General features: G+C 44.2%; 1 protein-coding gene across 3 annotated transcripts; it reads right to left on the bottom strand.

The window, feature by feature from the left end:
* Positions 1-506: 506 nt before the first annotated feature.
* Positions 507-10823, bottom strand: LOC147612499 (uncharacterized). 3 transcript variants are annotated; one of them, XM_086783126.1, is made up of 10 exons: positions 10706-10823; positions 10587-10624; positions 10463-10499; positions 8221-8299; positions 6023-6084; positions 5709-5885; positions 1970-2128; positions 1654-1772; positions 1255-1471; positions 507-1140 (listed from the first exon to the last, which is right to left on the bottom strand). In XM_086783126.1, exons 1-10 carry the CDS (start codon positions 10775-10777, stop codon positions 958-960), a joined length of 1143 nt encoding a protein of 380 aa, XP_086639252.1. In that variant the 5' UTR covers positions 10778-10823; the 3' UTR covers positions 507-957. The 3 variants fall into 3 exon arrangements, with proteins under 3 accessions (XP_086639252.1, XP_086639251.1, XP_086639253.1); XM_086783125.1 differs by having other exon boundaries at positions 10587-10651; positions 10706-10792; XM_086783127.1 differs by lacking the exon at positions 1970-2128 and having other exon boundaries at positions 10587-10651; positions 10706-10792.
* Between the last annotated feature and the right edge of the window lie 2035 nt (positions 10824-12858).

Below are 12858 nucleotides of genomic sequence, written 5' to 3'. Positions count from 1 at the left end.
TTGCCATAGCCAATCAGACAAGCACAAACCAACCTGGTGATATCGTCATGAAATGGATGCATAAGTAATTTAAAAAGTGTGATTCCATGTACATGTATCATTGTGTTAATGTATACTATGTTACTAAAAAGTATTTTCTTCGTTGGCATCCACATACTAAGATGCCAATTCTCCCGTCTCTCTCCTTTGGAGGTTTTTTATCATAGCTTTAATCTCGTGAAAGAGGAATTTATAAAACTTTTATTCGAATATTGTATTATGAAATGTTACGCAGACCAAATCACATAGATAAGATCTTTAATAAATGAAACAAAATGACAAAAAAGACCTAAGCAAATGCATTAGTTTGATCCATCTTTTTCTTCCCAGATATTCTGAATATTGAAACCTTAGTCTATGTAGTAGTATCATTGCATAGCTATGAGAATCAATACAACCCTTTAAGCCTGTCATATTCTGCAAGTTGATCACTTGGGCAGTAATTACCATTACATGAAAACATGATATCACAAGATTAAATGCACTAAAGGCTCTTCACTCAAAGTAATGCGTGCATAGCAATAACATGCTATCAAAAAGAGGTGCAAAACTCAATGCAACCTTGATTTTACAGCTGCTTAAAAAGCATCCACACAGATAAGTTGTTGATTGCTTTACCTCTTTGCCCTCGACTAGGCATGATAATCTTGTTATCATATCTTTGCTATATGTAGGGCAACAGCACTAAGAAGAGACTGGTAGTGAAAAGTAGAATCGTAACGACATCTCGACAACCACTTTATGGAAACCAAGTGTAAAGAAGCTCAAGATCCCTCTTGTCTTGCATATGGTGTTTTCTTTGCCCAATAAAGGAAGGGCCCTAATATTGGAACAGGGGTGAGGGGGCTGTCTTATTGTACTTGTAGAAGGTGTATTCGCATACTTTCATGGGCACAGTGGGATTTTGAATGGGGAAACTTAGCATGTCATAACCACCTTACCAATCGTCGAGCCACTCTGAAGCTTTTTGAGAGCAGCCTGGGCATCCTCAAAATCAAAGGTTTGCCCAACCAAAGGAGCATTGAGGTTTAGAGAGTGCAGCTCCTGAAAGAGACTCTCCAGCTTTTCCACTTTGTCAAACATCCAGATCAAATTGAAAGCCTGCCATGCAAAGGAATCATTGCTGTTCACTGGGGGTGGCTGTGAACTGTTTCTCTCAAAAGAATGTCATCATATACAATGATCCCAAGAAACAGAACTTGTATTAGAGATTACCATAACGCTTTTGTTTTCACTCATCATTTTTAAAGGATCCAGCACAGGCCTCCGGAGGTATTTCCATGCCAAAGTCAGCCAATTTGGGGAATCACCAGGTGGTGTCATACTGGCTGCTCCATACACCACATATCGACCCCCACGGACCATCATTTCATAACCAGGGTAAAAGTAGTCTCCTTGTATAGCATCTAATACACAATCAAACCCTTCAACCCTATCATCAAACATACAAACAAAATCTCAGAAAAAAAAATTGAACTGACGGCCATATATCAAAAATTAAAATTCGACTATTTTTTTCAACGTACTTCTACAATACTTGGAACACCCATTGAAGCATGAAAAAAGTATATATAACCATTTGAAAACAAGATTAAATAGTGGAGAAAAGCATACCCCATGTGTGATAAGACTGAGACAAGCTGCTCCTTGAAGATCTTATTTCCACCTCTTCGTACAACAATTCTATCTTCTGGTAAAAAGTCAGCACCCCAGCTACTTACTAGATGCTGTACCTGCCTTGGCCCAATAAATCCCCTTGAATATAAGCAGAGAATGTAAAAAACTTGGAATGTAAAGCATAATGGGTATCCTAAAGATAAGTTAAAACATCATCCAAGTTCTTAGTGGATAGCGATGCTTTCATAAAGATTAAAACACAATTTTAAGCTACGATGCTTAACACAACCTAAAACTTAAGGCAAAGCAGCACCTTACTGTTATTCCCAACTGTTGCAATTACATTTATTTTGAGCTGTTTGCAGATGCCAAGGGCAAGAGAACCACATCCTCCGGCAGCTGAATGAAGAAGAAGAGTTTGTCCTGCTTTCATGTTGCCCAACTCACGGAGAGCATATATCATAGTGAGCCCTACGCATGCGTACGAAAGACCAGCAGCAAGAATAAAATTCAGCACTTTTTTGGCACACGAGTTCTAACACATATTTTCTTCGTAGTATTGTCCTGGCATGCCGGTCCCTAGATTTTCATGACTGTTCACTAATAGAATGGAATCTACGCTCATGGTGCACCAGACATTTTAGTATAGCATGTTTCCTCTGTCTCTACATGCTGCAAACACATAATTTTCATTAGTCTCTGGGTGTTCCCCTATTAGTTTAATCCCTTTCACAGGCTGAAAACTTGAGTCTGTTTGATGCAACTCTAAGTTCTCCCACGGACATTCTGAGTGTAACACGCATCCACGTACCATGGAATTTCGATGGAACTATCCTAGTCACAACTCACTGTGACTGACACCTGCACCTGCTGCACTTGGGTGGCACATGGATATCTCTGTACCATAAAGTGCAAGTTTTGGGTTAGTGATGTGCATTGTGCATTTTTGTTGTAAGCCCTAGTTCAAGGACTAATCGCAAGTTGCTATCAGACTAAACCAAGGTAAGCCCACGCAGCCAGCCATACGAAGTCCAACACAATGCTTTAACCCACTTCATGTTGAAGTGTTGTACAGATATCCAGGACCCTTATTAGGTCAACTGCCAAGTGTGCCGGAAATCAAAGTGAGTGAGTCAGGCAGCAGATACCTTGTCAGGAAGAGGTCGACAGCAGCGTGGGCAGCCCACAAGGCAGATGGGCAGCCAAGAAAGGCAAGAGAATCATCATGGTGCAGGCCAAGCAAAGGGCTGACAGGTATGCATTTGAGTGGACTGTTTCTGGGCCGGCCAGCCTTACTTGGCCAATTCAGGTGCAAATATGGCCAGCTTGATAGATTAGAAGAAAAATCACATTCAAGCGCACTCCCCCTCAAGCATTATCCTAGTTCAGTCGAGCTCTCGCTGGAGTTACAACCACCCCCCCAACCCCCTCCCACCCCCCCCCACCCCCCCGCCGCGCGGCTGTCTGAGCCTTCACCCCACTCTCTGTGTCCTTCCCTCACCGTCGCCATCACTTCTGCCTCCCCCTCCCACTTCTCCCGCTTCCCTTTTCCTTTGTGCACCTGCACATGTCTCAGGCCCACCTTCCACTTCGCCTCCCTCCATGCCTCAGCCCCCACCTCTGCTCTGCCCGTCCTCTTCACTACCAGATCCCCTTCGCCCTCCTGCACAGCCCCTCAGCCTGTGCGCCAACCCCTGCCCCCCTCCATTGCGCCTCCTCAGCCTCCTCTTTTTTTCGGTTTTTTTGCCGTCCCCTCCCCTTGTGCTGCTTGTTAGTGCCTCTTGCATGCTTTTCTTCTCACCAACCCTCCCTCGTCCATCGCCCCCCTTTTCCTCAGCTCTGGTACTTCACTTCCGGGTTGTTCTTCATCAACAAGAGTAGGCGCCTCTAGTCTTCGCCTTCTAGGACTCCATGGCAGCCTCTCCATCATCCCCGACCAAGACCGCTGTTCCTTGCCTATTTTCAAGGGCGGACCTCCAGCTCTTAGCTTCAACAGTATCCTCCCTCATGGCCTCTTCTTGGTTTGCAAAATTTTAGGAAGCCATCCCGCGTGCAGACATATCCGGGATTTGCTCCAGGCAGTCTTATCAGTGAGCCCGGAAAAATCACCAGCATTTATTTTCTTGGGTTAGGCTACTCTCAAGAGGAGTTTGTTTCACCCGCAGCGGGCTAATCGTGTAATGCAGCAGAGTCCTGGCGCTCGTGATACGCAGTGCTCAGGCATTCTTTGCAAGATGGCACCATGGCTTCGACAACCAACCCCCCACACACCTCCCCAGTGCCCCCCCCCCCCCCCCCCCCCCCCCCCCCCCCCCCCCCCCCCAAGGCAGGTGTATCCAGCTTCCCTGAGACGGTCTGCTTCCCGGGACTCCGAAAGGAGATCACCCTCTGATTCGATCGATTGGTCAGTCGATGGAGCAGGTTTTGGAGTCCCCACATACGTCTGCTTCAGTGGTGGCCAGGTTAGCGGGCATCCCGTCCATCAGAGTTTTGCATTGCTTCCCCAGAGAATCTCCCGCAAGTCATCGCGCCCCCCATCCTCCAGGGCGACCTGAATCTTCAGCGGGTAGAGTATACCGGTCTCCTTGGCCACTGTTTCGTATGCCTACCCTCATCGCCTGGCCCGAAGAGGACACCCCCCAGCCCGAGGCCTCAACAGGAGCACTCGGCGAGAGTAAGAGATGAAAGACCTGAGCCCACGGTGGAGGTTCATGACCAGCCGATCCCGGCGGACCAGTCTCCCTCCCAAGCTCAGCAGGAGGGCACTAGCCATAGGCAAACAATCCATCACCCTAGGCAGGGGTCAAGCTCCACCCTCCTTGCCTTTTGAGGAGAAAAGCAGAAAATGTGTCCCAGGGTTACAGTTCCTCCGCCGAATTGTAAGACAGAGTCATCTCCGAGGGGCATCTGCCACCTAGATCGCCAGGCAGGTGGGCCCCCCCGAGGCAACAGTGCCCACTGACAAACTGTTTTCCAGGAGATGGACAGCATGGCAACTCCCTGCATTTTCCAGGAGATTCCTGCAGATTTTGGCTCATCCTTCTAATTTCCAGAGCCGGTGACCACCCCCTCCACCCAGTTTTCCTCGCTCTCTTGTGATCCCCCCCATTGCTCCCGACCCCCTCTTGAGCCAGCAGCCCGACCTTGCCACGCAACGGATTTATCAGTTTTCAGATCCTGTGGAGATGACCATTGCAGCCTCCCTCATGACTGCCCTTCCCCCAGAGTCTCTCCAGCCACCCACCCGCCCCCCCAAACAATCATGGGGGCACCTATGGATATGGTCTTCTCAGATGCCTGCCAATTGAGGCGGGAGAGTTCTCAAAGATCGCGGCACCTCTCCGCATTTGTTGGTCTTCCACCACACCCGGGTCCTCTCTTTCCCTCTCAGCGTCACTACAGACAGGAAATGGGACTGAGTGTCGGCCTTCACCGCCATCCACTCTCAGGCAGTCTCCCTTGCTCAGCACCTCAGAGATAGCCGTCTTGTCGACATCGTCTCTTTCCCCCTTGCTGTGGTCCTCTCTTTCCCTCTCAGCGTCGCTCCAGAGAGGGAATGGAACTGTGAGTCGGCCTCCGCCACCATCCACTGTCATGTAGCTTGTAACCGACTACATAGGGCTCGACTAGACATGGAGCCCGATCGCCGGGGAACGATTGGCAATGGTGTTCCGGGTTCAGGGGTGACGTGCCCTGGTTGGAGGACTGGAGGTTGCCAGGCAAGTGTGGGCAAGCAGGCCACTACATAAGCCTGGAAGTGTGGATTCCTATACACTCCTCTAAGGAGGGGTGGTGACCTCTCCCCCCTCATCTTGGTGGCTATGGTGGCTTCCTATGGGCAACACAACATTGGTATCAAAGCTGCGTTCAAATAGGCCTTAGGCAGCTGTCCCTACAATTATGTACTTCATGTAATAACTATTATGTCAGCTGTATCTGCTCCACCAATTCAGACACCAACTCGCCATCATATTTTGTTGTAATCTCAATTCACAATTTTATCCCAAGCATGATGACTCCACAATTTCAGTTCAAAGATATTCATATAAGACCTGGACAGGGAAAGCAGCTGCTTCCACAAAGGACCAGCCATCAGGCACTGCTCGCAAGTACTTCATGTCGGCATTGATGTGAGATGCATATGCACCAAACCTGATAACACCCATTACTTTTCTACCCACATGTTCCTCATCTACACCTTCCCCTACAGCTTCAATCAAACCTGCAAACTGCAGAACAAACATACAACCTTCAAGAATGTGAAGTGCAAACAAAATCCTAGAAGCTCTGGCTAAGGTAATTCTGTAGAGACTTTGCATAAAAGGCTTTGCTCATCCTCACAAAATTATAGCCACACTAGACCTACCTCCAGGCCAGGAATATAGGTCCCTCGAGGTGAAGCAGAGTACAAACCAAGGCAAGTAAACACTGAAATAATTCAAATGCATACATAAGAAACCATGCAAAAAATAAATTGCCATTACTCTTTTAACGCAGCTCTCATAAACAAAAAGAGGAGCCAGTTGTTCAAACTGCCTTGCATCATGTAAAAAATAGAGTTGTGATCTCTAAATTAATCGCAAGGACAACACTTAAGGTCTTCTGTGACTGTTAAAATGGAAATGGAAACGGCTTGTCCACGAAACAGAAACTGCTAGGTGTCACATGCATCAGAACTCAGATGCGCATGTCCAATGTCATGTCTACAGACACCTCATACAGGGTAGTTTAGAAGAGCTACAAACCGTGTAAGACCCAAGTGATAAAGGGGCAAGTCCATCGAGTGTTCAGATAGGTAGGAATAAACTAGGGTAAAAGCACATGCACTTGTGTGATGGGAGATTCCAGTCCCAGAGGCAAAGGCCTAAAAGGATTTACAGGCCAGGAATATTTAAGCAAAGTGGAGTATCAAATGCAGCCAGGAACTTAGCATAAAAGTGATGCACTGGTTTGGGGCAGCATTTGAAGGGCTGTCTACAGCCTGTATGACGAGCCTGGGCAGGCCCTCAAGGATGGGCCAGTGGCTGGGCACGTTTAAGGCCTGGTGAGCATATATTTAATTAATTTAGTCCTCTACTGCTAACCACCAGGCCGACCACGTAGAGGGGGGGGGGGGGGGGGAACACCCCATATCCTCAGTTTTCCCATTAAGTTTGCTCATCCCTCAGCTCTATCAGAGCTGTAAGTTTGAGCAGCAGTTGGCAGTCCCAATTCAGTCAGAACAGAGCAAGTAGCAAATCAGGAGCACCTTCAGGCCCAGAAAATCAGCTGTAGATTTGAGGAGAAGATTACACCGTATATGCTCATACCTGGCTTGGTATTTGAAGAGCACAATGAGGTAGTATGGCTCCTGGATAGTTCCTACAAAGCAATCAACCACACAAACCAACTTGTTGAAGTGGCGACGAGCAACCTCATCTCCCAATCAAGCTCCATCCAAAGCACCCCCGCGCTTGAGGGTAGACCAACACCAAGCCACGCTTGTTGCACAAACTTCGGCATCCAACCACCAAAGCACACTATCCAAGTGCATAGCTAAAGTATGACCTAGGCCTTGAATGGGTCTCCAACCCAAGGGAATCCTCCATTTGAGGGGATGCCATTAATGAACCAATAACTCACTTGTAAAGGCTTGGCTTATAATAAAAGCACACCTATGCATAAATAGGTCCTTTCCCGCTAGCCCATGCCATAAGTCACTTTAGTTCCCTTGTTAAGAGCCACCCATAGGAACAAGCATAACCTCAAATATCATTGCAACCCTTCTTATGAGCTTTGGGACCATAACATAATCCCCCCTCTGAACTAGACAGACTCAAAGAACTATCAAGAAAGACTCCTCAATCTCCCAAGAATTATCTTTTTCAATACGACCCTTCAACTAGATTTGTGTCTCTATACACTCTTGTTCCTAAGTGCAATTTCATGGTAATCCAGAGCCATTTTTTTATTGTGTCAAACATACTAAGTTAGATTTTCTAACCGAACAAACTCGTCATCTGAAACAAGATCATCTCGAGCTCCCGACACTTCTTCCAATCTACTAACATAAAAAATAGGATGAAACCTCACCCTTGGTGGTACCTCTAGTTTATAGGCTACCTCATTAATTACCCTTGGTGGTAAATCTAGTTTATAGGTTACCTCATTAATTACCTTGGCAATTTTATAAGGCCCGCTAAATCGAGGAGAAAGCTTGTAAACTCTTTTGGTTTTCATAACATCTAAATTTTGCAAGATTCTTAGATAAACCACTTGACCAACGCTTAGCAAATTGCAATATTTCTTGTTGCTCTTGCAGCATATTCCCTTTTTACACGAAACTTCCAAATAAGATAACTCACGTCGGAATGAATCGCAACTAGTTTCCATCCGCAAACAAAAGAAATAAATACCTATAATCTGCGGGAGATTATTTCAACATATAAAAACGTCATTTCTAAAACCCTAACCTAGAAGGAAAAAACAAGATGATAAGCGTTTTCCATGAATGTATGTAGACAAGTTGCAAGCCCATAACACAATGCAAAACCTACACCATGAGCTAGAAACAAATAATCATACCATCTGCAAAGTTTAGGCCAATTGCTTTGACTGCAACTCTAACTTCCCCCAACCTAGGTGCACACAGCTTCTCTCCAACCTACAAACCAACTTGACATTATTATAAAATATTTTAACATAAAAATTGGTCATGCAATCACCAAGCATACCACCCTATGTTTAATGCACAACAACACTTCGGAGCTAAAGAAAGGTAGCACGCACAATGCGACCATCGTGTGAACCATGAGACCTTTGAAAACAAAGATTTTTGTCAAAAAACACAAGGAGAAACAATGTAAGGAATGTCACATGCACACCTTAATACAGTGCCACATAGACATAATTATTTATTGCAGCTGCCTAAAGGGCAAAGTTAGAGGCCAAGCAGTTTCGACAACCCTATAGGTGCCCAGGACATGCACCGATGGTCCGGACAAGTATTGGGCACACTCTGAACACATTTTATAACATTGTTGACTTTTTATGACCTAAATATGACTTGCTATCAAAATCCCTATATAAAGTCAAGTCAAGGATCATTCTTGAACATTCAAAGACGGAATGCAAAGCCAAGACCAAGGGCATGCAGCCACGACATTACAGAGTACACCTTCATATCGGTGTTTTCCATTAACACTGAGAGGACAATAAGCATCACTTCATGCACAGCATTCAAGGCACATATCTCATTTGGATCTTTGCCAATCATCGTGATTGCTCATTTATTTAGTAAAATATACTAAGAGTAGGTAAGGTAAAGAGTCTCTCTCTTCTCCTTCTATCTACTTCAATGTGTCATCATCGTGCATGTGATTAGCATTAATCTTTGCTTAGTGGTAATCTTCATTAATTAGCTTCTACATAGTCAGCATGTTATATTGGTATATGAGCATAGGTCAGCCTAGGGTAGTCCTTAAGCAGAGCTTTTGCATGCTGAATTAGAGATTTTGAACTTAGAGTTTGCGTTTCAAGGTTTACAGGCCAAAATTAGGATTTCCTTGTTTTGCATTAGTTCAATCCTTGCATCGATGTTTTCAGGACCAATTTCAGCATGTATAGAAAATCAGGATTTGCTGGTTGTACATGCAACAAATAAGGGTTTGCATTTTTTGCATAGCAGCCAAATTAGGGTTTCCACAATCAACTTTGTGCATTTATGCACGCTATCAAAGAATGGTGTCAACAACAAGATGTTTTATGCCTAAAGATGTTGGAGAACCAGGGCAGATTCCTAAATTAGTTGGAGAACAAGATGGCAATCTTGAGGCCAAGCACAATTGAGGAAGTAATAGTGGCAATTAAAGTTGATTGACACAATTTTAGATTAAGGGCAAAGGGATAACATATACACATTAAGGATAGATTGGATCCACATGTCGAGATCAACCAATAGGTGCAATTATCTAAATATGAAAGATCCACATTAGCTCCAAAACCAATGGCCGAGATCCAACAGTTCTCCGACGTAGTGGAAACACCAACAGATCAGGTATGTCTCACCGAATCCAGTACGAAGGAGGATGAGACAAGTGCTACAAAAGTTCCCATGGTGATAGAGAAGTTTCTCATGTCCTTAGTCCCAGAAAAGCAATCATTGGCAAAAGAGCCGGAAGAAGTACCATCAATTCCAATGAAGGCAACAGTGGAAGAGGAGCAAAAGAGTTGGGAGATGAGCCCTACAGTTGGACCACATACACGGATTGGAACAAAACACACACACACACACACATACCTCTCTCCCTCTCTCTCTCTCTCTCTCTCTCTCTTCAACGACGTGGAAAGCTCCAATCCCAGGCGATACAAATTACCATGGACCTCCAATCTCTGCTCCAAGAGGATGGCATCATTATCTGAGTCTCTGCACTATCCCCCATTCACTCCACACAGGGAGATATTGTGTAAGCCATCTGGCTCCCACAGCATTATTATTAGCTAGTTTTCCTTTTTTTTCATTTCTTTTCATGACTCGGTATTCTCATGGATTCATTGACTATCATTTGGTCTTAGACCTTCGTGTCTTTCAAAGACGTTAATAACTCTCTCTCTCTCTTTTTTTTTTTTTCGTGAAATGGTGTTTTATATTATATGTAAAAATGTACATCAGCAACATGGCTCACACAAAACCTATGGCCCCAAAAAAATCCCCACAAAAGATCCTCTACTCTCTCTCTCTCTCTCTCTCTCTCTCTCTCTTGCGCGCACACACACACATTTCCAAAAGGCAAGCATGCTCAGTGGTTTCATGAGAAAGTAGACTCACCAGCTGCAGGTCAGAAATTCTTCCTGGCTTGTCTGCCCTGCTCAAAGTAGCCACAACACAAGAAGGCAAAGCTTATGATGCATGAGGTCACAATCCAATCTGCATTGAGTAAATTTAGATATACCTCCAAAGCCGGCGACTGATCTCGGCCACCCCTTGTTGCTGCAAGAAAGATGGGGGATACACATTCTAAAAAATAGGTTTTCTTTTTTCCCTCTTTTACATGTGTATATCGGTCCTTACCTGAGGTGGAGGTGGAGGTGGAGGTACCGGTGCTTGTAAATTGGTCATAGCTCGAAATGAAACCACAGCCATGGACAATCTATGTTTAGCCTCTCGCAATTTACATTTATGATTATTATTTAAGTATGTTTAGCCTCTCGCAATTTACATGAAGATGGTTGTTACACATGAAGAGATGCGGGGGCTGCTTATGAGGTTCTACTTACCGACCCACACTATAAACAAACTATTCTGGAAAAGTCCCCTCTTTTTTTTGGGCACCACTATCAAAGCTTCATCAAACACAAATCCCATGTGTGTGCGGAGCTTCCTATTTATATGTGCCCTGCTTTACCTTTTCTCGCGGAATCGCCAGGCAAAGTGGTTTGCCCTCCTAGGTCTGCTAGAAGTATCAATAGATTTTGCATCCTTTGAGATACAAATAAACTAACTCCTTCCCAAGTGGCCTTGGATGTTAAGCTGCCCACGACTTTAGACACAGGAAGCTTTCTTCAAGCTCAAATGGGAGAATTTTCATAGCTCTTGTTTCTCATGCAAAAAGTTTTGAGACATGGCATCTGAATGCCCATTGATACCTTTGCAGCTCTACCAATAGTAGCAGACAATGCCACCTCAGAGGTTGTTCATGTCGTATCCGTGTAGAAGGGAAAAATGTGGCGTAGGCCCCAAATGGTACCCTAGATAAGGGAAAAGTAAAAATTGGCACGGTACGCTCTCATGTTATAAAAGGGAAAGAAAGGAAAACAAGAGCCACATGCATGGCATACACCTAAGAAAATTGTCCCTCTTAGATGGAGACCCGTAGTGTCTCGTAATTAGATAGAAGGAACATCTAAAATGAGGTAAACTTTTGGGGTTTCTGATATCTCGGTTAATGTTACAAGTGTGGGCAAAACGTGGGGTGCAATTGTGAGGGGTAACCCATTGTTTCCACACACTGCAAGCAACAAATCCCGGTGTATATGTTGGCACTAACACTCTTTTACAAGTGTTACAAGTGTGGGCAAAACGTGGGGTGCAATTGTGAGGGGTAACCCATTGTTTCCACACACTGCAAGCAACAAATCCCGGTGTATATGTTGGCACTAACACTCTTTTACATGCAAGCAATGTTTATGATGATATTCCACTTTATACAATGAATAGTGATACATAGAGCAAGGCAATCATGCAAGTTGAAGGGTAACACATTTTGCTTACACTTGTTGTAATATATGTATATACCAATTAAATGCTTTACATATAATCTGCATGGTCTCTGTGATGGAAATAAATGGAGGCTCTGTGCATGGTCTCTGTGATGCAAATAAATGGAGGCTCCTTTTGTCTTATGAAAATACTATGCATGGGATTTTCTCGAGTTATCACACCTTCTATGCAGGAAAGCAAGCCTTGTCTGGTACTCTTATCATGGTTAGACATGAACTTCAACCTCAATTGGCATATAATGATCCCAATCGTAGATGGATTGTTGTGCAATGTATGATTACTGATGAGTTGTATGAATTTGCTAGTGTTTATGTGTCACAAACTTCTATGACCAGGGTTGCAATGTGACAATCTTTTCAAACATATCCATGGCTACCAAATGCTTTTATTATAGGGGATTTTAACAATTCACCTGCTTATGCTGACAATTCATCTCATCGTTCTTATATCATGCTCATTGAGAAACAAATGTGGGATCAAACCTTGACTCTTTTGGATGCATGTGATTTGTGGACACATCTCATTCCTCAACAGAGCTTTTACTTTTCACTACTAGGCATACAATTTTGTGGACACATCTAATGCCTTAGCAAGGCTTTACTTTTCATCATAATGCACTTAGGGCACATGTGGATAGATCCTTTACATGACAAAAAGATTGTTGATGCTAAATAACAGTTATCTATCGCATGCTCATTTTATACAGATGGTACATGCCGCTATCCATCCTCTTATATTTCATATGAGAGAGGATTTAAATGTTGCTTGTTGGTATGGTTTTGACGTGGTGCACATGCAAGCTATTATTCAGGATAACGGTAGCTAGTATATGGGGGAAACTAGGATGCATGTGGCCCATGCAAAATCATCCTTGCAAGAATACACTAAAATTAGCCACTTGCGACCTTTGACATTTGATGAGCATCAAAATATGGCACATGCCA

This window comes from Cibotium barometz, chromosome 45 (assembly GCF_041138505.1).
Source record: "Cibotium barometz isolate CiBa-2024 chromosome 45, ASM4113850v1, whole genome shotgun sequence".
Lineage (NCBI taxonomy): Eukaryota > Viridiplantae > Streptophyta > Polypodiopsida > Cyatheales > Cibotiaceae > Cibotium > Cibotium barometz.
Note: the sequence above shows the minus strand (reverse complement) of the source record. Positions and strands in the feature narration are given on the sequence as shown.